Source organism: Nelumbo nucifera, chromosome 3 (genome assembly GCF_055504915.1).
Source record: "Nelumbo nucifera cultivar China Antique chromosome 3, China Antique-T2T, whole genome shotgun sequence".
In the NCBI taxonomy this organism is placed as follows: domain Eukaryota; kingdom Viridiplantae; phylum Streptophyta; class Magnoliopsida; order Proteales; family Nelumbonaceae; genus Nelumbo; species Nelumbo nucifera.
In genome coordinates, this window is record NC_142651.1 from 103,490,308 (window position 1) to 103,514,696 (window position 24,389).

At 37.4% G+C, this 24,389-nt stretch overlaps 1 protein-coding gene across 3 annotated transcripts; it reads left to right on the forward strand.

Moving 5' to 3' along the window:
* The first annotated feature begins 4,791 nt into the window (after positions 1 to 4,791).
* PARP2 (poly(ADP-ribose) polymerase) lies at positions 4,792 to 21,388 on the forward strand. Of its 3 annotated transcripts, XM_010261221.3 has the most exons (18): positions 4,793 to 4,979; positions 5,053 to 5,326; positions 5,415 to 5,530; positions 5,687 to 5,768; positions 6,427 to 6,662; positions 6,797 to 6,926; positions 7,739 to 7,794; positions 9,423 to 9,496; positions 9,692 to 9,738; positions 9,887 to 9,936; positions 16,447 to 16,509; positions 17,113 to 17,193; positions 17,538 to 17,648; positions 17,844 to 17,919; positions 18,588 to 18,730; positions 18,824 to 18,897; positions 20,685 to 20,790; positions 21,106 to 21,388. In XM_010261221.3, exons 1-18 carry the CDS (start codon positions 4,893 to 4,895, stop codon positions 21,196 to 21,198), a joined length of 1,899 nt encoding a protein of 632 aa, XP_010259523.1. In that variant the 5' UTR covers positions 4,793 to 4,892; the 3' UTR covers positions 21,199 to 21,388. The 3 variants fall into 3 exon arrangements, 2 of the variants coding, with proteins under 2 accessions (XP_010259524.1, XP_010259523.1); XR_002022740.2 differs by lacking the exon at positions 21,106 to 21,388 and having other exon boundaries at positions 4,792 to 4,979; positions 18,588 to 18,725; XM_010261222.3 differs by lacking the exon at positions 16,447 to 16,509 and having other exon boundaries at positions 4,792 to 4,979.
* Positions 21,389 to 24,389: the final 3,001 nt, after the last annotated feature.

A 24,389-nucleotide genomic window follows, 5' to 3' on the forward strand; every position in this document is an offset into this window, starting at 1 on the left:
ATTGTTTAACTATCATATCATCGATTAATCCATTTGACCCAAACCACTAATCCACCACCCGAAAAGGAAAATAGTTTGATTTTTAAGTTGACATTAAATTTTGTATTATATTTCCGTCATTGATAAAATTATTTCTTATGTATAATTCTTATTTTTGTTCAATAAAGTGAATTTATAATATTTGAGATGTACCTAATACTTTATTTTTTTATAAATATATAACATTAGATATGTGCCCAATTTTTCTTTTTTTTTCTTTTTGTGATTCTTTGTATTTTTTATTTTTAAAATTTTTATTATTTGATTATGGAATCATTTCATTTCTAAGTTGATTTTAAATTTGGTATTCCATTTTCATCATTAATATATAAAACTACTTATATTTCATACTTATTTTTGTTTAGTGTAATGAATATAGAATATCAGAAATATGCCCAATTCTTTTTATTATTTTGCATTATATATTTTAATCTTTATTATTGAATTATGGTATTATTTGTTAATCTATTTGACCCTAAATGGTTTATAGCTTACCCGCCACCAGGAGAGAAGAAAATGGTGTTGTTTTCAAATTACTTTTCGAAATATTTATTTTTATACTATTAAAATTAATATTATAGATTTAATTGTTATAATTTAATGATGAGAAAAAATATATCTTAAATGAGATAATATAACTTATGTATGAAATTTAATAAGAGAGAATGGGAAAATATTTTTATTTCCAATTGGTTTTAAATTTTATATTCCATTTCCATAATTAATAAAACATTTCTTATTTATCATACTTATTATTGTTTAATATGTCAAATAAATGATGTTAAAAATGTTCTCAATTTTTTAATTTTTTATATCTTTTTTGCATTTTATATATGTTCGAATTTTATTATTTAATTGTAGCAACATAGATTTGCCCATTTGACCCAAAATGGTTTAATTTCTTATCATGACCTAGATTAAAACACTATTTTTTCATTTAGATTTTAAAAGTATAAGTTTTTATGCTATTGGAATTATTTATTTATTATATATGGATTTAATTAATAAACTTTAATGATAAAAGGAAACAAAAATGTCTTAAATATATGATTCAATGAAGGTAAATGCAAGTTAATACCTTAAGTATTAGATTTAATAAGAGAGAATTAAATGAATTAAATATCTTACAACTACTCATTTTTCTACTCATTTAATATCAATAACCAATTATCCTATTTGTCCTCATTTTTTATTAATAAATTAAAATATAGAGGGGTAAAATTTATCCTTAGAAAATTTCAAAAATATTTTTGAGACTATTTGTACTTTTTAAAGTAGTATAGATATCTACCCTATCATTATAGCTTTCCTTGTTGTTAGTGCAAATTTGAATCACGTTTAAAATTTATATGCGGTTTGGTTTTGCATGCACTTGATTTGCATTATTGTCTGATATAATATTTGTATTTTTTTAATCTTATTTGCTTCCATTAGCATGTAAATTTACATTACAAAAAATCAATACAAATTTTGCACCATTTTCTTCCTACCTTATTCTCTCTCTTATAAAGCAGGGATCACATCACCAATTGATTGTGGTCCAGTTGGTAGGGTCTCTAGCTGTTTTTAGTAGAGACGTGGGACCAAATCCCATTGCAGGGTATATATCTAGCCTCCCCATTGTGTGGTCCCACCAAAAAAAACAAAGAAGTTAGGGACTACATCAATTTTCTTAAAACCTTGTATTTTCTATTATTTCATGTACAGTTACATTTGTACGGGTACATATTTGTATTGTATTTGTACTCTTTCTAATCAAATGGAAAGCAAAAATAAACTATAGTTCACGCTCACCCCACTTGCTTGTATGTAGGTTTTGAATTTTTGATTAAAAATTCAAGGAACAAGATGGAACCAGATGGAACAAGATGGCAGCTTCCTGGTTTTAGTACTCTTTTATTGTGATCAGTGGTTGCCTTAGTAAAATGGGTTTCTGGGTTTCATCTCGTTTTTGGCTGGGTTATAAGGTAATTAGATGGTAAGGGTAGCTGCAGCCTGCAGCAGTGCAACTGTGCACTGTGGGAGGAAGTTTATGGAGGGTGTCTGCTAAAGTTGAAACAAAATGAAGGTCTGTTTGGTTCACAGTAGTCTGGAATGAATTTTTATTCACAGAGGAGGGAGAAGTCAGAAATTCCGCTCATTGGATCCATTCCGATTCTGGACTCCTATTCCCGCAACCAAATGGACCCTGCGATAAGCCCGGATAGAAAAGTAAGAAGAGAGGAGCTAGAGATTATGAATCATTTTTTGTGGGCCAACGAGACAGGAAAAGTGCGATGTGGATGAATCGATCGAGTGGACGATGGGTGGCGGGTTCTGTTTCCTGTTTTTGGCACTAGTCTACTCTACCCTCTCCCCTGCCCTGTAGTCTGCTGTGTCATGTAGGCCGAGTGGCAATGTTTTCATTTTACACCGCACGGTGGTTCGGTGGTGGCGGGTTGAGTAATTGATTATGTATATGTTTGGCATCCATACAGCACCGTTGTTGATGTGTGAATTGGAAATACTTTTTCAGAAATGAGTGTGGATCTCCTGTCCATACAAATTCTGCCCACGTTTAGCAGCCACGCATGGAGAACATTTCAATCTCTGCATTATACAGGGGAGATGTTCCAATTCAACCAGGGATGTAAGTTGACACGGGCAGAGTTTTCATGGACCGGAGATCCAAAGTCTTGAGAAATCAAGATACATAATGCGATAATGTGTGCTTTTTTGGTAAAGGCCTAGAGGGGGTTTAGTCTCACCACCCTAAATATTGGGTGGCATAAAATGTAATCAGATCCCTTGTACTATGGGGTCAGTGACAATGTCCCCCTTGTACTTTTTTTTTTGCAATAAAGACCCCCTAAACTTTAGTCATTAGACAAAGACCCCTTCTATTAATATTCTGTTAGTTAACTTCAAAACAATTTTATCCGACTGTTTAAAGTTTCTTTAAATGTCCAAACTACCATTTTTATACTGTTCATTGTCTTCTCCAGTAAAGTTAGGAGTCAGACTTCAATCCAGGCAGCTTCAGTCAAGGCACCGTTCGTGCAGCATAATAATGCACCATTTGTTCTTAAAATGTGCGTGTGTTTGAAACGTGCGAAGCGATGAAGACGGAAGATTAAATCATAAAACATTTGCAGAAAAATAAAGAACCTTTGACTCACTATGGCGTGAAAACAAGCTCCGTAATCGTGTGAAGCGATGAAGACGTGATCGAACCCACTGCTTCAATTCCAGAATGGCATTTCAGAAGAGATGAGCTGCACTGCAGAAGATAGAAGAGGCCGCGCGAGACCGATCGACGGGAATCCATTAACTGTACTGAAGTTACAAGACATGTAAACCGGAACGAAGAAGAAATCAGCTTCCCATGGATTGAGTGTTCGTACATCACTATCCCGCAATGCTTGTGTTGTATGTTGAAGGGAGCTCAAAGATATAAACCTCCAAATCGTTGAATAATCTTACAGAAAATCAAAGAAAATAAATATGAGCTTAAGTAGCCAAAGCAAAGAAACATAAGAGAAACAAAACAAAATGGTCCAACCTCGAGATAGGTGTATCTCATTCGTTCTGGGTTGTTGCCAAACAGTTGTATTGTTCTCAAACAAGATAGAGACGGTGGTTTTAGGAAGCGAGGTGGTATTGCTGGAGCTACTGATGAGGTAAGAGCTGAAGAAATAAAGGGACAAAGAAACCCATAGATCTGAAATATCTATAGCATAAGCTCTTATCGTGTTTTCCGTGCTTGTTCAAGAGCATCATCTTGACAAAGAACTCCCTGCTCTTGGTGGAGTCAGAGATGAATTCAGTTGTTGAGATGGGCATGGGGTTTTACATAGAAGGGATGGATTGATGGTGGTTCGTTTTTACATCAATTTTTTTAACAGATGAAATCGTTCTTCTTTTTATTTTCTTTTGGTTTCGTTGGTGGGTTCAGTTGGGTTTTGGTGAAATGGCATAAAAACAACAGTTTTGAAACATTCAACGGAGAAGATTAACTGAATAAAGGGAAACAATAGGTTAAAAGATGAATTAGAAGACTTTACCAAAGACAACATGAAGACCATAATCATGGTATGTGAAGTGAAATTCAAAAAGATGAAAATAACAGGTTAAATAGGTTTTAAGAGAAAAAGGTAAGAAAAGTAAAATAGAAAAATTTTAGTGGGGTATTTTGGTAATTTAACGCTTTGCATCATTTGACTTAACGGCCAAGGGAATTTTTGTCTAATGATTAAAGTTTAAGGGGTCTTTATCGCAAAAAAAAGTACAGGAGGGATTTTGTCATTGATCCCATAATACAAGGGGGTCTTTGTAATTTACCCAAATATATATTTTATCAATAAATAATATATAAATATATTTTAGATATATTATATGTATTATTTTATATTTTTTAATTTTTTATTTATAAAAAAATTAAAAATTACAATTTAAAACTAAAAAAGGGGTTTTTTTTCTCACGAAAATAGCGGGGCAAGCTTTTTTGAAAAGTTATCTAATCGGATACCTCTAAAAATTTTACATCTATTAAATGTGCAACCCACGACCCAATCATTGAGTCAAACGAGTCAACAATCGAACGGTTCGACCGATCGGATGAACGACGGGTTGTAAACATTGGTGGGAACAGTGTGTTGGTAGCAGATCGAGAGTGGGCAACTTACCACGTTGCCGCACAAGAAGCGTGTCGAGCACAAAGCTTGGGTTGCAATTCTCGAAAGCAAAGCCTAAAGCCAAAAGCGTGTCGAGCACAAAGCTTCCCTCCTTTGAGAAGCTTTTTTTTTAAAAGAACTCAACCTTCGAAAAGCCATTATCATCTCTTCCCGCCTCGCTTTGGCTTTCCGCCTTCCCCCATGGCAGCAAACAGACTCAAAGTAGAGGAGCTCCGTGTCCAGCTCGCCCAGCGGGGGCTCGACACCACCGGAACCAAGCCCACGCTGGTAAACCTAGCCTTCCCCTCACCTCATCTAACTATACAATGTTCAGCAGCTAAATCACTGTTTGTTCTCACAGGCTCGAAGATTAGAATCAGCTCTTTGCAAAGAAAATGTGTCATTGACGGAAACGACCGATTTATCAGCTGGTCGAAAGAGGCCGAGGGAGTCTGAAAACGCGGATTCAGATGGGCTTGCGAAGGTTAAGTTCATTGAGAATCTTCAAGAGATGGGTGTTCGCCAATTGAGGGAACAAGCTAAGCTTCGAGGTGTTTCGGCAAGTGGGTCCAAGAAAGAACTCTTACAGAGGCTTTCAGAACACGTAGATAAGGATTCCGAAGAGGCTTCTAAAGGTACCATGTTTCGATTCTTTTCAAAGTTGTTAATATCAGAAAAGGGGAAAAATTATGTGGGTGATTGTTCACAATACCATGGTGGCAGATAAAGTAGACGAGGACAAAAAGGAGAAGTTGGTTACCGCTACGAAGAAGGGCAATGCAGTCTTGGATCAATGGCTCTCGGATCAAATAAAGGCACAATACCATGTATTGCAAGTTGTAAGTAATGCAACCGTGTTTATAGTTAGAACTAGCTTTTCTTTTTAGTCAATGCGGCCGTCAAATTGTTCTATTTGTCATTATCTACTCTTCAGCTTTCATATATTGTTACTCAGTTTGTCCTCTACCTATTTTTTTAATACATTTCTGTTGCAGGGAGACGACATATATGATGCCATGTTGAACCAGACTAATGTCAAGGAGAATAATAACAAGTTCTATGTTATTCAAGTGCTTGGTACATTCAATGGTTCAACCTCATTGTTTTGCTTATTTATAATTTCACTTGTTTTTATAATTTTATTGAAGATATTTGATTGCCAATTTGCCATTTTTCGTTTAAATAAAGTTTCTTATACACATTAAAATCAGAAACATGCAAGTCCATTATCTATCGCACGAAAAAACTTTAATGAAAATGTACAAGTTTATTTTAATCCTTGTAGTCATTGAGGGTCCGTTTGGTTCTCAATCTGAATTGGAATCGGAATCGAAATCCTTTGGAATCGGAATCAGAATGGCCTATTCCCATAGTCTGTTTGGTTCAGACAGGAATGGGAATGGGAATTGGAAGCAGCAGGAATGGGATTTCATTCCCAAGGGAGGGGCTGGGAATGGCCATTCCTTCAAATGGGGGAATGCCATTCCAGCAGAAATGGGAATGGGATTCCAATTCCGCCCAACCAAACAGTTGGAATCGGACTAGCCCATTCCGATTCCGGTTCCAGACCCCTTTTCCTGCGAACCAAACGGGGCCTGAGATATGTTGAAATGAAGGATATTGTGCTCAATTGAACCTCAAGCACTCGGTTTAACTTCTTATTTGTTGGAAAATGTTCAGGAAGTAGTTTATGTTCATTGGATGCTTACTGAAGCTGTTTCAAAGTTAACCGCAGAATCTGATGATGGTGGTACGTACATGGTATACAATAGATGGGGTAGAGTTGGAGTAAAAGGTCAGGACAAATTACATGGTCCTTACACATTGAGGGAGAGTGCAATCCAGGAATTTCAGATGAAGTTCTTAGCCAAGACGAAAAATGAATGGTCTAATCGCAAACAGTTCATTTCTTACCCAAATTGCTATACTTGGTTGGAAATGGACTACAGTGAAACAGAAAAGGAATCAACTGTGAGTTGGTCTTACCCAAATAATTTTTCTGGATATCTTTGCAAATAATTGATTTTGTTGGGTTATTTTAAATGTGCCTCGTGCTAAATATGCTGTGGTTTATCATGGTTCTCACATTTTGATGATGACATCAGGTTCCAGGCAAGCCAGTTGACTCCATAACAGGGATTCAACCTCGGGAGACACAACTTGAGCCCTGCATTGCCAAATTTATCTCTCTTATTTGCAATATAAGTATGATGAAACAGCAAATGTTGGAAATAGGTTGGTAATCTGTCTATTAACTTCTACTGGAAATGAAGGGTTAAATTTTGTTGTTAGTTATCAATGATGAGCATATCATCAACAAAGAAATCCAATTTAAGGCCCATGACCAAAAAATCAAAATCAATTGCTTGGAACTATTAAATTGCAGAATCATTTGGCAGGTGGTCGATAAATTAGTATTGAAAGAACATTTTCGGATTGGATGTATCATAAAAAACTATTTGGCTTGTGGATTTCTGTTAAACTCTAATCAGCTGTACAATGTCATGCATAGACCTGTTCATGGGCTGGGCTCAGGCTTGGCTTTTGCCAAATTTTGAATGGGCCCGGCCTGAAGCCTGAGCCCGACATAGTGTAAAGTCAGGCCCGTGAACAGGTCTAGTCATGCATTCATATTTTGCATAGACATACCATCAACTTAATTGCAGAATTAATTATAAAAAAAAAACTTTAATTGTAGAATCATCTGACAGTGGGTCATCAATTAATACTAAAAGAACGTTTTCCAATTGCATGAATGATGATAAACTTTTTGGTTTGTTAATTTCTGTTAAACTCTAACCAGTTGTATTATGCACTCATATTTTGTATATGATGATATTTGACTATTGGGTATCGATATTTTGCCAATTACATAATGAGGCTTCTTGGACACAATTTTAGAAAGTTTTGGTTACTTAGATAGTGAATTATGTTGAACTCTCTCGTTTGTTTCCCTCCATTCCTATGTGTTTCATGTTGTTAACATTATGTTCCAAAAGATCCTCATTTTATCACCTTCTTTATATGTTTTGTCTCTTCCTTTTCAGGATACAATGCTGAGAAGCTGCCACTTGGCAAGTTAAGCAAGTCTACAATTTTGAAGGTAAAGATTTGGATTCATTCATGTAATATATGGTAGAGATTTTTCATTGACAAAATGTAATACAGGATTCATGTAGCTGACCCCATATAGTTGGGATAAGGCATGGATGATGATAATGATTATTTTTTATTGACAAAAAATGCTAGATGCTTTTTTTAATCAGAAAAAAATATGAACAATTTAGATAAAGACAAGTAAATCACTTCATTCCAATACATAAACTGAAGTCAAATATAAGCAACAGAAAGATGCCCAGTTAAGACAAAAATTCAAAGAGAAATGTTTACATTCATTAATTCCCCATCCAGTCCTGTCATACCCAAATTAATTAACCTTCTTATTCTCCTTAGGACCTCATCTAGAAAGAGTCCATAGTACTGTTAGCAGATATAGGAACCTGAGCACTTCATTTGGTGGCAAGCACTTTGGCCTGTCTTATCAAGTGTCCAAGAGTTCACGGTCCTTCACAGTTCACATCTTTGTTAGCCTATTGCCACTTGACAATCTCCTTCCACAATTAATCCTGTCAAGCCTGATGAATTTTTCAAAATTTCAATTAAAGTCTTTGTACTAGAGCCAATTAGTGTTTTCATATTATTTATTTCTTTTGTTATATGCTAGGCATACAAAAAAAAATTGTTGATACCATACACAATGGCACATCTTTATGACTATTGCCACTTGACAATCTCCTTCCACAATTAATCCTGTCAAGCCTGATGAATTTTTCAAAATTTCAATTAAAGTCTTTGTACTAGAGCCAATTAGTGTTTTCATATTATTTATTTCTTTTGTTATATGCTAGGCATACAAAAAAAAATTGTTGATACCATACACAATGGTAATGAATATGCAAAGGACTTGTGTGAACACTTCTGGGAAAGAATTACAAAATGAGACAAAATAAAACTGGGTGCTTCATTTTATGGTGAATTATTATCATTGCTGGATTAGATATGCATTGTGGAGAAGAACACTTCTGTTTTTGGTGCTTTAATTTCGTCATAATCTATCTCTGTGGGTTGTCACATATTGAAGAGAGGAAATGGGCAACCTCAAGCAGTGATGATGCTTTAGTATTTAAAGGAGAGTTTTCAGTTAAGGATTTTTATCTTGGGAGGTTAAATCTGAGGTTAAGAAGCATGTCAGTAGAAACTCAAATGTTTAATGTTTTCCGCCACATTTCAGTCAGATATTGCTCTCTTTTAATCTTTCCATGTTTGGCTTCTTTGACATTAATGGAATGTGCTTCTTTTGTTTTGAAAAATGTTGATGGGTATTCTGGAGAGATTCCTAAAATTTTTTTAAGAAGAGCCAGGAGGACTCTACTTTTCAAGTAGAGCACTATTAAATCTTTCATTAACATGGCTGAAATTTTTGGTCAACCTCTTAATTTTGTAGTAGAAATATTGAGCACTTTTTTTTTTGTGGGTTAGGTTTGTTGGATCCTGTTATTTTTGTTTCTGTTCCAAAATTAATTGAAGCAGATAAATACCAGAGTCGAGAATTAGATCAACAATTCAGAATGAGTCGGTATTTGTTGATTTGGATTGTATGGTTTAGCCTATATTTTCCTTTCACTATTCTATTAAACAGTATACAAGTTACTTTTGTTTGAATATATTTAGGGTTATGATGTCTTGAAAAGGATTGCTGATGTGATTGGCCAATCTGATAGGAAGAAACTTGAGCTATTAAGTGGGTAAGTATTTCTTCTCATATACTGGAATTTATTTGCTTGGTGGTATTTCTTCTTATTATGCATCTTCTATGGCATGCTCAAACTGAATTCAATGTGAAAGTTTCTATCTTGCTTTCCATCTTATACTTTTCGTTTTTAGTTTTAATATAAACCAAGCTATAAATTTACCTTCACTTGTTATTAATTATTCTGAAGGGAATTCTATACTGTTATTCCTCATGACTTTGGTTTCAAAAAAATGAGTAAGCTTTCTGCCCTCTCTTTCTCAATGAATCATTTCATTTTGATTTTGTATTTCAACTATACAGGGATAATTCAGATTTGTTCTTATGATAGTAATTTTCTCATGAGATTAGCAACTAACTAATGAGAACAAACAAATAATGACAGGTGAATTTGTAATCGACACTCCTCAAAAATTGAAAAGAAAGTTGGAGATGGTAATTTCTTTTCCTTCTAACCAAGAAAGAATTCGTTATCTGTAATTAACACTCTTTGCCTAGGAAACAATTTGGGAATGTTAGAGAACACAAGGAAGTTCCTGTATTCTTGGGAAATCCTTGGCAGATGTGTTCTTCACTGTGGTTAGCATTTTCACATGTTTCTCTTTCTCTCCACTCCTTACGATTTCTTAACTGAGTGTTTTGTGTTTTGTAAACTTTTCCTTCTCCCTATTCTAGGTAATGTGTTTTTTTTTTTTTTTTTATAAAAAATTATAGAAAATATGTTTATTCAGTCCATCCTTGACATTTTCTTTTAATGATTTCATCCATTTACCATGTCAATTTTTTAGATTGTTGACTTGGTTCAGTTGGTTTATGATGGTACATAGGTATGTTGGACTTATAGGAGTATCTATATCTTAACTGAGCCTTTTTCTGTTTTGTAAACTTTTCCTGCTCCCTATTCTAGCTAATTAGTTTTTTTTTTTTTATTAACAAGTTCTAGAAAATATGGTTTTCCAGTCCATTGTTAACATTTTCTTTTAATGATTTTGTCCATCTACCATGTCAATTTATTATATTGTTGACTTGGTTCAGTGGTTTATGATGGTGTATAGGCATCATGGACAAATAGGATTACCCATAATGGTCCAAAAGAGTTTTACTTCAAACTTTGAATTCTAAATATTGAGGTTAACTGTTCTATGATTTATGAGTATTATCTGTTTTGTGTTGCATATCAATTGTGCTGTGCGTTAATAGTATTTTATTTGTTTTCAATTTATGTGATTCCATGCAAGCAATTTCTCTTTCAGGAGTGAAGATGGTCTACTAATATCCATTTGTTATTTGTTTTTGTTAGTGGTGTTAGTAAAGGGGTATTTCAGTCTTTGTACTTGTTGAGTGTGCTGATGTGTACTGTTATGTTAGTTCGAGTCCTCTTACTTAAAGAAGGGCACTCAAGTCTTTTTCAATAAGTCAATAATATAATAATAGGTCTGGCCGAATCAAGGGATAAACTTTTTTCCCTAATTCGAACCAGCCTTTCTCTCTTTTCTCTCTTCTCTCTTTTCTTCTTTCCTCTCCTACTTCTTGCTGTCTACTTTACTCTACAGTCAACGAACAAGACAGAATTCTATGGCAGGTCAAACTTCAACATGGTATCAGAGCTAGGTTCACCAAATCAGACTTGCTAGAATTCTGCCTTCTGCGCATTCGAATTAGGGTTTCACTTGGGGTTCTTAGTTGTGAGTTGGAGACTGGGAAAAGGGCTGAAAAGGAGTGATCGCCCTCTTCCCTAGGAGGTCTCTATGCCTCCGATTGTGTCGTTGGTGATTGGTTGCTGTGGTTTCTAAGCCCTAGTTAGGGCTGGTACGTGTGGTGCAGTGGTGTCTCAGCCCTTCGTATGGTTGGCCTTCAGGCGATGAGGTAAAGTTTTTTTATATATTTTTTTTTTTTTTGTTATGGAATACATGAGAGGTGTAGTACAGTTCGCATGATGGGTTCTCAGATTGCAGTATGCTAGGGTTTATGCTAGGGTTTATTCTGGTTTGTGTGTGATTCGAATGGCAATAGTGTCTACTTAATGGTGAAGCTTCCTATAGTTGTGGATTAATGTTGGTGGTGTTACAAGTGTGGTTTTCAGCTTTTGATATCACTGAAATCAGTGTGTAGACCTCGGTGAGTAGGGGTTGTGGTGTTGTAGTTTTCAACATTTAATACTGCTGAAATCAGTGTACAGACTTCGGTGAGTAGGGTTTGTGGTGTTGCAGTTCTCAGCTGTTGAAATCAGTGTGCAGATTTCGATGAAGTGTCTGTGTGTAGTGTGCAGTGTGTAGTGCTCCTAATTCAGTGCTCAGAATTAAGGGAGTTCGGCAATGGCAGATAACAGTGATAGTAAACCTAGTGTCATGATATCTACTGACTACCTGAATGTCCAAATGACCTCCATTAAACTGAATGGAGAGAATTATGTCCCTTGGGCCAAGTCTGTAGAGGTTTTTCTGAAGGCGAAGAAGAAAGTGAAGCATATAAGAGAGGAGAAACCCCCCGCTAATTCTCAGGAGTATGAAGACTGGGAACAGGAAGATGCACAGATCATTACATGGTTGTGGAACAGTATGGAACCCAAAATCAGTGTGAACTTCATGTTTCTTGACACAGCCAAAGAGGTGTGGGATCATGCCAAGAAACTGTATTCAGGTCAGGATAATACCACTAGGGTATATCAACTGTATCAGGAATACTTCAATCTGCAACAGGGAAATCAGAGCCTTGAGGAGTACTATGCCAATGTGAGGAATATCCGTAATGAGTTAAATGTCTATCATCCTCTCACTTCAGATGTCAAAGTTCAACAGCAACAGCGAGAGCAGCTTGATGTAACACGGTTTCTGGTGGGGCTGAAGTCTGAGTATGAACCAGTACGAGCCCAGATACTAGGGGGATCTGCTCTTCCATCTTTAGAGGAGGTGTTTGCTCGTCTTCGGAGGGCTTCCATTGGATCTATGGACTCTAATGTCTCCGATAAATCAGCATTTGCAGTGTCAAGAGGCCGAGGTGGCAGAAGTGGGACTCGAGGAACCCAGCCTGGCAGGAGTGGTAGTGGTGGATCTACACATATCCGTGGTGGTGGTCGTACTGGAGGCAGAGATTCAGGGGGAGCTCGTGGTAGAGGACGTGGCTCGGGTCCACGGAAGTGTACTCACTGTGGTTTGGATGGACATACCATTAACTACTGCTATGACTTACATGGTCCTCCCTCGACGTGGGCCAACCATGCCATGACTAGTGACACCAGTTTCAGCCCTACACAGGAGAAACGGTCAGCTGACCCGATGCCTTCTACTCCCTCAGATGGTCCAGGCAAGGAGATGGTGAGTGTTCCTCGTGATGAGTATGAGAGGTTTGTTCAATCCAAGTCGCAGCAGAACACAGCTTCCTTTGCACACTCAGGTATGGCTTGTTTGGCATCCACACCCAACCCCTGGATTATTGACTCTGGAGCCTCCGATCACATGACGGGAACTCCAGGTGTGTTTTCATCTCTCACTCATTGCTCAACATCACAATCTGTTACCCTTGCTAATGGCTCCACGTCATCTATCTGTGGTGTTGGTAATGTTGACCTAGACCCTGTATCCCTATCCTCTGTTTTATATGTACCTAAGCTTCCATTTAATCTTATGTCTGTTAGTAAGCTGACCAAGTCACTTAAGTGCTCTATCACTTTTTACCCTTCTATGTGTGTTTTTCAGGATCTCAAGACGGGGATGAAGATTGGTGGAGGGCATGAAGCCGGTGGACTGTATTATCTTGATGGTGGTGGACGAACGTCAACGGCTCTTCAGTCATCCATTTCTCCTCTCCAGTGGCACTGTAGATTTGGTCATCCTTCGCTGAAAGTGTTGCAGTCCTTAGTCCCTTCATTGAGTCAACTTTCTGTTTTAGATTGTGAGTCTTGTCAATTTGGGAAACACCATCGTGTTCCCTTTCGTTCTAGGGTCGATAACCGTGTGTCGAGTCTTTTTTCTTTAATTCATTCAGATGTTTGGGGTCCTTATAAAGTGATGTCATATAATGGATACCGATATTTTGTTATTTTTGTTGATGACTGTTCAAGAATGACGTGGCTCTATTTAATGAAAGAAAGAAGTGAATTATTTTCCATCTTCCAGAAATTTTATGCTGAGATCCGCAATCAATTTGGTGTTCACATCAAAATTTTCCGTTCTGATAATGGTCGTGAATACTTGTCTTCATCTTTTCGAGAATACTTGGACCAACATGGCATTATACACCAAACTTCATGTACCTATACTCCGCAACAAAATGGGGTTGCTGAGAGAAAGAACCGCCATCTTGTAGAAACGGCACGCTCCCTCATGCACCACATGAATGTTCCCAAAACTTTCTGGAGCGATGCAATGCTCACCTCTTGTTTCTTAATTAATCGGATGCCCACGTCTATCCTTAATGGTCGTTCTCCTTTTAGTGTCTTATTCCCCAACATGTCTCCGTTTCCGCTTTCTCCTCGGGTATTTGGGTGTGTCTGCTTCGTTCATAATCTGAGTCCCGGGACTGACAAGTTAGATGCACGTTCCATGAAGTGTATCTTCCTTGGTTATTCCCGAACTCAGAAAGGGTACAAGTGTTATCATCCTAGTTCTCGTCGTTCCTTGGTATGTGCTGATGTTACATTCTTTGAGTCTACTCCGTTCTTCGTGGGGTCCGGTGCTGCTGCTTCCCCCACATCACCACCTCCTCTTCCTCTTCCTGTGGCTGATCCACCTCCTTTGGTTCCAGTCATGCCTACGTCCTTGCCTCCGGTGCCACCATTGGTTGACCGTCCACCCATCCGTCACGTGTATACACATCGCCCACGTGTACCGGCTGCAGCTCCTCCAGCTTCATCACCGTCGACAGATCCAGCTCCAGCTTCGACACCAGCCTCCGACCTAGATCTTCCTATTGCCTTACGGAAAGGTAAGCGTACTTGCACCCTTCACCCTATTTCCAATTTTGTTTCACTTACCCACCTCTCTGCTTCCCATCGCCAGTTCATATCTTTGTTATCCTCCGTGGTTGTTCCTAAGGATGTCCAGGAAGCCCTTACCTCTCCAGAGTGGTGCCGTGCTATGGAAGAAGAGCTCTCTGCTTTGCATCATAATCACACTTGGGATCTCACCGCTCTTCCTCCTGGGAAGCAGGCTGTCGGTTGTAAGTGGGTGTATAGTGTTAAGTATTTGCCAGATGGTCGTGTTGAGCGCCTGAAGGCGCGGCTGGTTGCCAAAGGGTACTCCCAAACCTATGGCATTGACTACACGGAGACGTTCTCCCCGGTTGCTAAGATAGGGTCAGTTCGTGTCGTCATCTCTCTTGCAGCTATGTCTGTTTGGCCTCTCCATCAGCTCGATATCAAAAATGCCTTTTTGCATGGGGATTTGCTCGAGGAGGTCTACATGGAGCAACCACCTGGGTTTGTTGCTCAGGGGGAGGATGGTAAGGTATGTAGACTTAAGAAGGCTATTTATGGACTTAAACAGTCCCCTCGAGCATGGTTTGGTAGGTTCAGTGAGGTGGTCAAGAAGTTTGGTCTGAAACAGTGCCAAGTTGATCACTCTGTCTTCAGTCTTGACTCTTCGGCAGGTAAAATAATATTGGTGGTGTATGTGGATGATATCGTTGTGACTGGGAATGATAAAATGGGCATTGACAGATTGAAGGCATTCCTACAGGAACACTTTCAGACAAAGGACCTTGGCAAGTTGAAATACTTTTTGGGCATAGAGGTAGCAAGATCTAAGCATGGCATTAATTTGTGCCAGAGGAAATATGTGCTTGATTTACTGGAAGAAACAGGATTGTTGGGTACTAAACCGGCTGAGACACCTATGGAAACAAATACGAGGCTGAGCAGTGATATAGGTGAAGTGTTTGAAGAGCCTGGCAGATACCGACGACTTGTAGGCAAACTAAACTATCTAACCATTACTCGGCCAGATATTTCATTTGCGGTTAGTGTGGTGAGTCAGTTCATGCAGAAACCTTTGGTCCCACATTGGAATGCAGTGCTAAGGATTGTGAGGTATCTGAAAGGAGCTCCTGGTCGTGGTTTGCTGTACAGAAGTGGTGGAAAACTGGTAGTAGAAGGATACACCGATGCTGATTGGGCAGGTTCTATGTCTGATAGACGATCTACCACAGGCTATTGCACCTTTCTGGGGGGTAACCTGGTAACATGGAAAAGTAAGAAGCAAACAGTTGTGGCAAGAAGCAGTGCAGAAGCGGAATATAGGGCCATGGCACATACTGCTTGTGAACTAGTGTGGCTGAGGAACCTTCTACAGGAGATAGGATATGACATCAGTACTCCAATGAAGCTCTACTGTGACAATCAGGCAGCGGTTCATATCTCTTCCAATCCAGTGTTTCATGAAAGAACCAAGCACATCGAAGTTGACTGTCATTTTGTGAGAGAGAAGGTGCTGAATGGGGTGATAGAAACTGCATATGTTAGTACGGGAAACCAGTGGGCAGACTTGTTTACAAAAGGCTTGAGTCGGGGGAGAGTGGACTACATATGTAACAAGCTGGGATTATATGATATATACTCACCAGCTTGAGGGGGAGTGTTAGTGGTGTTAGTAAAGGGGTATTTCAGTCTTTGTACTTGTTGAGTGTGCTGATGTGTACTGTTATGTTAGTTCGAGTCCTCTTACTTAAAGAAGGGCACTCAAGTCTTTTTCAATAAGTCAATAATATAATAATAGGTCTGGCCGAATCAAGGGATAAACTTTTTTCCCTAATTCGAACCAGCCTTTCTCTCTTTTCTCTCTTCTCTCTTTTCTTCTTTCCTCTCCTACTTCTTGCTGTCTACTTTACTCTACAGTCAACGAACAAGACAGAATTCTATGGCAGGTCAAACTTCAACAGTTTTCAACTTCTTCAGCCTTCATCTTTATTAATTATTGATAACTGAGGTTTCTCTTCTTGCTTTCCACTAAGGTTGAAGCCCTGGGTGAGATTGAGGTTGCAAGCAAGCTGTTGAAGGATGATCTTGAGATGCAGGTAAAATTCTGTTGTTGTTCTTCTTGATGGTGGATCATTTGTGGTATTAATTGACCATGCATTGGCAATATGACTTGTTCCCCCTTTTAAATAATTTCCATGTCTTCATTGCAATGATGAAAAAAAAAACTAGTCTAACTATATGTAGCTCAAAATGAATCAACCTATCATTGAAAGTACTAATCTTAAAACAGTTGGAGGCCTCTCAGTCTTGTCTTGATTGAATTCTTTAGCATAATATGCACAAATATGCATGTATATGTAGGCACATATTTGAATAAAAGATGTTATTGCATTTGTTAGTTATTCTGTTTTTTTCCCTGTTGTACTTTTCACTTTCGTACTGCTGCAAAATAGCAAACACACACATAAATAATACTAGCTCCATCAGTCTTTTTCTTTTCCTGGTGAGGTTAATTTTATACTCAGCTTGAGTTTCCATTCCTCATTTCCTTGATGAAGTTTCTTGATTTGTAGAATAAATATAAGTGATGGCCTATGGTAAAATGACTTGATTGTGACATTTTTTTTTGATAGGAATGATTGTGACATTGTTTTCTCTCCTTGATGAAGTTTCTAATTCCATTTCCAACATTGTTTTAGGAGGATCCCTTGCATTCTCATTATCAGTGTCTTCATTGTGAACTAATGCCACTTGATGTTGATTCCGAGGAATTCTATATGGTAACTTAATAGTTTTGTTACATCTTTCATCCTGGATCCAGTAGTAACTAAAGGAAATCAATGCTAAGTTGCTCTTATACCCAAGGTTCTAAATATAGATACAATCTGATACGCCGGGTGGGGCATATCGGACTTTGAAACAGTGCATTTATATTTTTTTAGTTTTTTTAAACCTGTTCAGGGGGTCGGTATAAGGCCTGTTTACCCCCCTGAAATAGGTCAAAATCCCAAAGTGTTAGAATTTCTCATGTTGGTGACCCACCGATAGGATACATTGCAAAATTTTGATCCTTGCTTATACCTGATACACACTTATACTAAAATTGCTATTTTCTTGGTGCTAGATTAACAAATATATGATGAACACTCATGCAAAAACACATTCAAACTATACTGTTGATATTGTTCAAATATTTAGAGTTTCCAAAGAAGGAGAAGAAGAACGCTTCAGAAAGGTGAGTGAAACATATTTTATGACTTTGGATCTCTTGCTCTCCCAAGTTTCATCTGCGGCATATATTTCCTTCATTCTCTAGTAAAGATTTTTTGATGTATATTGAACATTTTTTTTGATATAAAGTGTTTTCTGTAGTTTCTTCCACAGTGCATTTGACTATGTATGGTGAAATGCTATTGGTTTGTTTATGCAGTTCTCTGCTGCAAAAAATAGGATGCTTTTATGGCATGGCTCTAGACTAACGAATTGGACTGGTATTCTATCACAAGGTCATGATTCTCCAATATTATTCATTGTTTTTTTTCTTGCAAATGAAGTATTGAAGTGGTAGATTTATACGATTAATTTTCTGTAGTTTTTGGCTTTGAGCTACTTGTTGTATACTTGTACTGCATTGTGGAATACTTGCATCAACCCATGAAAACAGAAAGAATTTCCCTTCCATTTTACTCTATATACTTGTAACATGCATGGGGATTATGACCCGCCTATGAAACTTTCTTATTCATATGCAGTCATCCAAGAAAAAATGGTCATTAACTATTAGTTCCCAGCTTGCTTACTGAAAGAGAAGAAGTTTGAGTTGGATGTTACAATCTATTTCAGAAAAAAGAGGTCTTTGAGTTAGATGCTTACAATCATTCTTTGTGGCTGAAGCTTGCCCAGAAAACGCTGATCGAAAACGACATTGCATGGTTAATGGCTTGAAGCCAATTCCTAGCATGTCTGCTAAGTGTAGGTAGAGGCCCTAGAGGGGAGGATGGTTGTCATCTTATCTGCTAATCTGTCCTGATGTACCATTCCTCTTTTCTTTTAAATGTGGCTATCTTGGACTTGACACATTGTGGAATACTTGGGGAGAGACATTTCTAAAATGAATGAAAAATATTGGTCATGCAAACTATGTAAGTTCTATCCTCACTTTTTTAAACAACAGGGTTACGGATTGCTCCTCCAGAGGCACCTGCAACAGGATATATGTTTGGGAAAGGGGTTTATTTTGCTGATATGTTCTCAAAAAGTGCAAATTATTGCTATGCAACTCATGCATCCAGGGCTGGGGTGCTGCTTTTATGTGAGGTTATTCTTCATTCTTTCCCTAGTTCTCGTATTTTGCTAACTATACATTTATGGTCTCTGCCCTAATGTTCTTTGTGATACTTCATGCTGCAGGTGGCACTGGGTGATATGGCTGAGCTTTTAACTGCAAATTACCATGCTGATCAGTTGCCAGAGGGAAAGTTAAGGTGCACTTAAAGCTTATATATTTCTGGGTTGACAGTTTTATTCTATTTCATGATTCCTAATGCAGATTCATGATAAATAGAGATTGAGCCGTTATCTTTTCTATTATTCACTATTTGGTCAATCAGAAGAAAGAAAACTGGAAACAAAGAATATAGGACAATGGGAATAGTCTAACTACCTTAAACACAGGAGTTTCATTTACCAAATGTATAAGTGTGAAAGTATCATCACCTAGGAACAAGAGTAGTTCACCCATCAAGGCAAACAGGGCTGTAGGGAATATTCACTCTAGGAAATGAGGGAGTATTTGATGTAGGGTGAGAAGGAGAAAATCCTAGGATGAACATGATAAGAAGAAGAGGGAGAACTAAGGATCTGAATTATGAGAAGAGATTCAGATCTGAATCTAAAAGTGAAAGAGAAGAAATAATGCTCTTCAAAGAGAGAAGATCACACTATTACTTGCAGGTAACTTCAAAATAAACTTGCGTCGCCCTTTACAGACTAAAAGAGAACTTTCATCGCCCTTCGCAGATTCCAATTTCACTGGGAAATTGACCCAAAATAAATTTTAATTACTTTAAAACTAAGGAAACCAATAGGTAGCACATTGGGACACTCAAATAAGGACCAATTCCTAAAGCAACTCTAAATACCTTTTTCTAAACCTTGCTAAAACTAACTTAATATTGAAGGCAGCAGATTATACTATAAATAACAAATATGGGAATCACCATAAATAGTAAATTCGAAAGTTTACTATAAGTAATAATTTCAATTTTACTAAGAATAGTAAATTTCAAAAATTGAAAATTTGTGATTGTTTCTAGAATGTAAGGAATCTTGGTTTCTTCCACAGATTCTTTCTCTACTTTTCTGCCTGTATCAGTATTAGTACCTTTCAGTAATATAGCCAGGGTTCTGCTTTAGGAAGTACATTCTGCCTTCTACTGCAAGTACCTTTATAATGAAAAGTACCAAAGGAAATATAATAGTTACAAATTATCTAAGAGTCTTTGCTAGCTATTTGGAATCCTTCCTCCTTGAATGTGTTGAAGGCTTGAAGCTAGTCTTTGCTATCCACGAGTCAACTCGTGCACAACTATCTAAAATAGTGAAATGTGTCAAACTCGGCTACAGTGCAAGCTAACTCTTAAGTTGACTCTCCAAAATTACAAACCCTCACTTTAAACACCTCTATTTAATTGTGGTCCAACCATTTAAATTGTGTAATAGCAGACTGGTTTTTGTATTTTCCTAATGTACACTTAACTAGATCCATTGTTCCATTGTTTGTTGGATCTTTTCCATTAACATTGAAATTAGGAAAACAATGAAAAACAAGTGTCGGCTGACAGGTTTCAGATTCTGATGCCAGTGTCTGTGTCCATGCAACACTGGTCGTAGTTGAGATTGGCTGCACATGGGTGCAGGTTGGATGCACAAAGGCTGTTAGCTTGGTTGCATCAGAAAAATGTACTTGAATCTATGCATTGCTCATTTGGTTTAGAATAGTCTCAGTATCAGGGATTCCTTTGTCTTCTCACTAAGGATGTGCCAGGTTTATAAAAAATGTACTTGAATCTATGCATTCATAATGATGCTTTGTTAATTTGTTTTTCAATTTCATGAGATTCAGCCTGAATTAAACCATGAAGACAATTAAGTGGACAAGTAATCTTCAATATTCTCTGATGCAACGTTTTTATGTGGGGAAGCAAAATTTAAGTGCATATATAACCACAGATTACCTATGACTAATGGTGCTAGACATTCAATATTGCAGCACAAAAGGAATTGGCGAAACGGCACCGGATTCTTCAGACTTCCTAAAGCTTGAAGACGATGTTGTTGTTCCGCTTGGGAAACCAAAGAAGCAACCTGGGCCCAAGGTATTGTTCTTTATATCAAGCATGGTTTTCAAAACCGGACTGGACTGGATGGTCGAACCGGAAAAACCGGGAACCTGTCAGGTGATCGGTTCCGTTTTCTCCAAAAATTGGATTTTCCCCCAAAACCGTTGATTTTGGTCAGCGAACCGCTGAACTGTTCAAACGGTTTTGATTGTTTTTTTTTTTTTTTGACGGAACGGGCCGAGCGTTTGGTTTGAACGGTTGGACTGTTCGACCCAGTAACCAGACCCTGACCGGTTCGGTCACCGGGTCGGTTTTAAAAACCATGATAACGTTCGCTCATATGCTTTGCAGGGTAGTTTATTGTACAATGAATATATAGTATACAATGTGGAGCAGATCCGAATGAGATACGTTGTTCAAGTAAATTTCAATTTTAAAATGTAAGACTCAGGCAGCAACACTGTGTTCCATTTCTTAGCAGAAGCATACCTGTGAATTCTTGGTTTTCTTTTTGCCATGTCAGATGGCCTTGTATTTAACTTTGTTTGGTTCAAGACGTCCGCCTCCCAAGTTGTATTGTATATGCTATGGTTATTACTTAAAGGAAGTAAAAAAAAAAATGGTTCTATGTGCATCAGTGATTCGTTTGTTGTGTTTATTGCAATTTGACATCTCTAACACTTCAGAAAAAACTCATTTCAGATTTCAGAAACATCTCCCGGAAATTTAGTGCCTATTTATCCTTTGGGACTATGAGTTAAATTGCATTTTCACTGACACAAGCTTGTAATTTAGTATTCTATTTATCGTAAGCCAAATCCCAGAAATTCAACTCTAGAATTTAAATTCTTGTTTGGTATTCCAAAATGCTAGAATCTCATTTGGCTGATATTTTCGGCCAGACCTTTACAAGCAAAAAAGCGTAGAAGAAAATACGGAAAACTATGGATAGGTCCATTGCATATTTCTAAATTCCACTGCGGATCTATAAAAATTCAAAATGTCAAATACCTCCATTCTATACACCAATGATCACCCATGAATTGACATCAATTAAGAGCTGACATCTACTCAACTATACTTTGGACCTAAGAATTCTAACCTTGAACTGAACCATTGACACTGGTCAATCATCATCAGTTAGAAAGAGGATTTAAGCTGCATTTGATTGCATATCAATTGATGGAAAATGGATAATTTGATTGGAAAATGTTATTCCGTAGGAAAATGGACCAAATATCAGTTTTCCTGTTGCTTTACATGAAAATCAAATCTGAATGGCCGAAAAATGTGTTGCAGCCTTGTAGGATATAAATAAAAAATGGGGAGGTTTTTGTTGCAGTCAAAATTAGGTGTCAATGGACCAATTTTGAGTTAGATCGATATAAATCAAAATCAATTTGAGGCTTGAATTGGACCAGTCCCGTCCAAAGCATTTACTGGATTGGATTGATGGATTTATATTGGATTGGGTTGGATTGAATCAATATCCCGTCGATTGATAGAAGATAAGATAACAGGTGTCAATGGATCAGATTTAGATTGGAACCAATCTAAATTAAAAATGATGCAAAGTATTCGTTGGATTATATTGGACTTGGTCCACCTGTAATAGACTCGTATGGGTCAAATCCTACCTTTGACATATGGATCATTTATATTATGAATTAGATGATCTAGATGTATATACGTGAAAAAAAAATACAAATTGTTTTCTGTATCAATTTATGGAACATCTTAAACATGTCCCATTTAACAAAACCCACAAATGACAGGAATTGTTCTGCATGACAGAAATGACTCTTGAATTTTGTCTATCGCCTACCACCAATCAAAGAAAGAGAAAAAGTTAATGTATTGTAGATGGTAGCAGACATCTATGATCCACCCTACCATCCATGCATTTACGTCGCAGGCATATTTTAGTTATATTTTTCTTACCCGGGAAAAGAAGAAAACCTGATCAGACTCAGACCCCTGTTTTATAAACCAGAGAAGAAAGAGGAGATGGATTCTTTGTTTTGAAGATCAAAGATAAAAAGGAGGGACGTCCCGTTATATAAAGCAGAGAAAGTCAAAAGGAGAAGCAGACGTTTCAAAACTCTTTCACTTCAAAGTTGAAAGTTGAAACCCATCAATTCATTAAAAGGGTCCGCTTGTTTCGCAGTTGGAATTGGAATCGGAATCAGAATAGAAATCCTTCAGAATCGGAATTGGAATGGTCCATTCCTATGATCTATTTGGTTCAGATAGGAATGAGGATGAGAATTAGAATTAGAATTAACAGGAATGGGATTTTAGTGGTTTGACTGTCTGATTCAAATGGATGGTCTGCTGCAATGTAAAAAAATAAATTAATAAAATAAAAATGGCCAAAAATTACTGTCCAGGTCAAACATATCGACGGTTAGACTGCCTGCGTCAATGGGTTGCAGATTAAGTCAATGTTTTTTGGCAAAGGAACCATTTAAGCAGTGTTTGAAACCGGTGCCGTTGCTCCAAAAAACAGCGACACATCAGTGCCACGTTAGAAAAATCGGTACTCCAGAAAACAGTAACATGTTTAAAACCATTTTTCCATAAAAAACGGTGCTATAAACCATGCTTTGGAAATTGAGAAGACGAATTTCGAGTTCGTTGCTGCCAATGATCCAAACAAGAAAAAAATAAGAGAAAATGATACTTCCAACCCACACATCTACGGCATATGCAGCATGTGAAACAGAGCCGATTACTTAAATGGTTTTTGGGCCAAACAGTCTGACATCACCATTCGACTCAACGACAATTTGAAAACTATGGTAAATAAAACTAGAAAATCAATAAATGGCAACGGCAAAGTGTAATCCAAAGTCCAAACCCCAAACAACTGTCGCTGCAGAATTTAGATTTTGAAATATTTTAACTAAAATATCTCATTCTCATCTATGTTTTCTCTCTGTCACGGTTAACCTCCGCTTCCAAAGTCAAGACAAATGCATCCTTATTTGAGGAAAAAGAATGGTTAAGAAAAGAAAAATATGTTAGCTAGGCTCAAATTTGAGCTTCCTTCCACGTCATAGAAAGCTTCTTCTTTCTTTCACCTTAGGTTCTGTTTCCTTTGTGAAGTTCTTACCCTGAAATATCTGGGCTATGTTCTTGCCCTTTTTCCTTCCTAGTCAAACAATTGCAGCTTTATTTGAAAAAATGAACATTAAAATATTGTGTAACATGAGAAAAGTGCAATGAATGATGCGATATTAGGCAGTGGGGGCTCCACAGTCCACGTGGACAAATTTGTCTTAACTTGCAATGTTAATCCAACAACGAACGACTAAGCACTCTTGACCGACTCACCATGACATACATGAGGTGGACAAACCCTGTGTTTATCATTCAGCGCCTTGAAATTCCGACATTAAAAGCACATTGTATTGCTGTTTTTTGAAAGGAACAAGCTGACCGCTCAACTTCATTTCCATGATGCAATCAAGTGTTACAGCCTGTAAATTTGGCATCAATCATTCATTCTATATATGTACAGTGGAATTAAGAATTGTGAGGTGAGCTGAACAGTCATTTTACCTAAAAATTTTGGAGGGTGAGTGTCAAAATGGTTTCTTACCTCATAAAAGAAGTTAGGGTTTTCATTGATT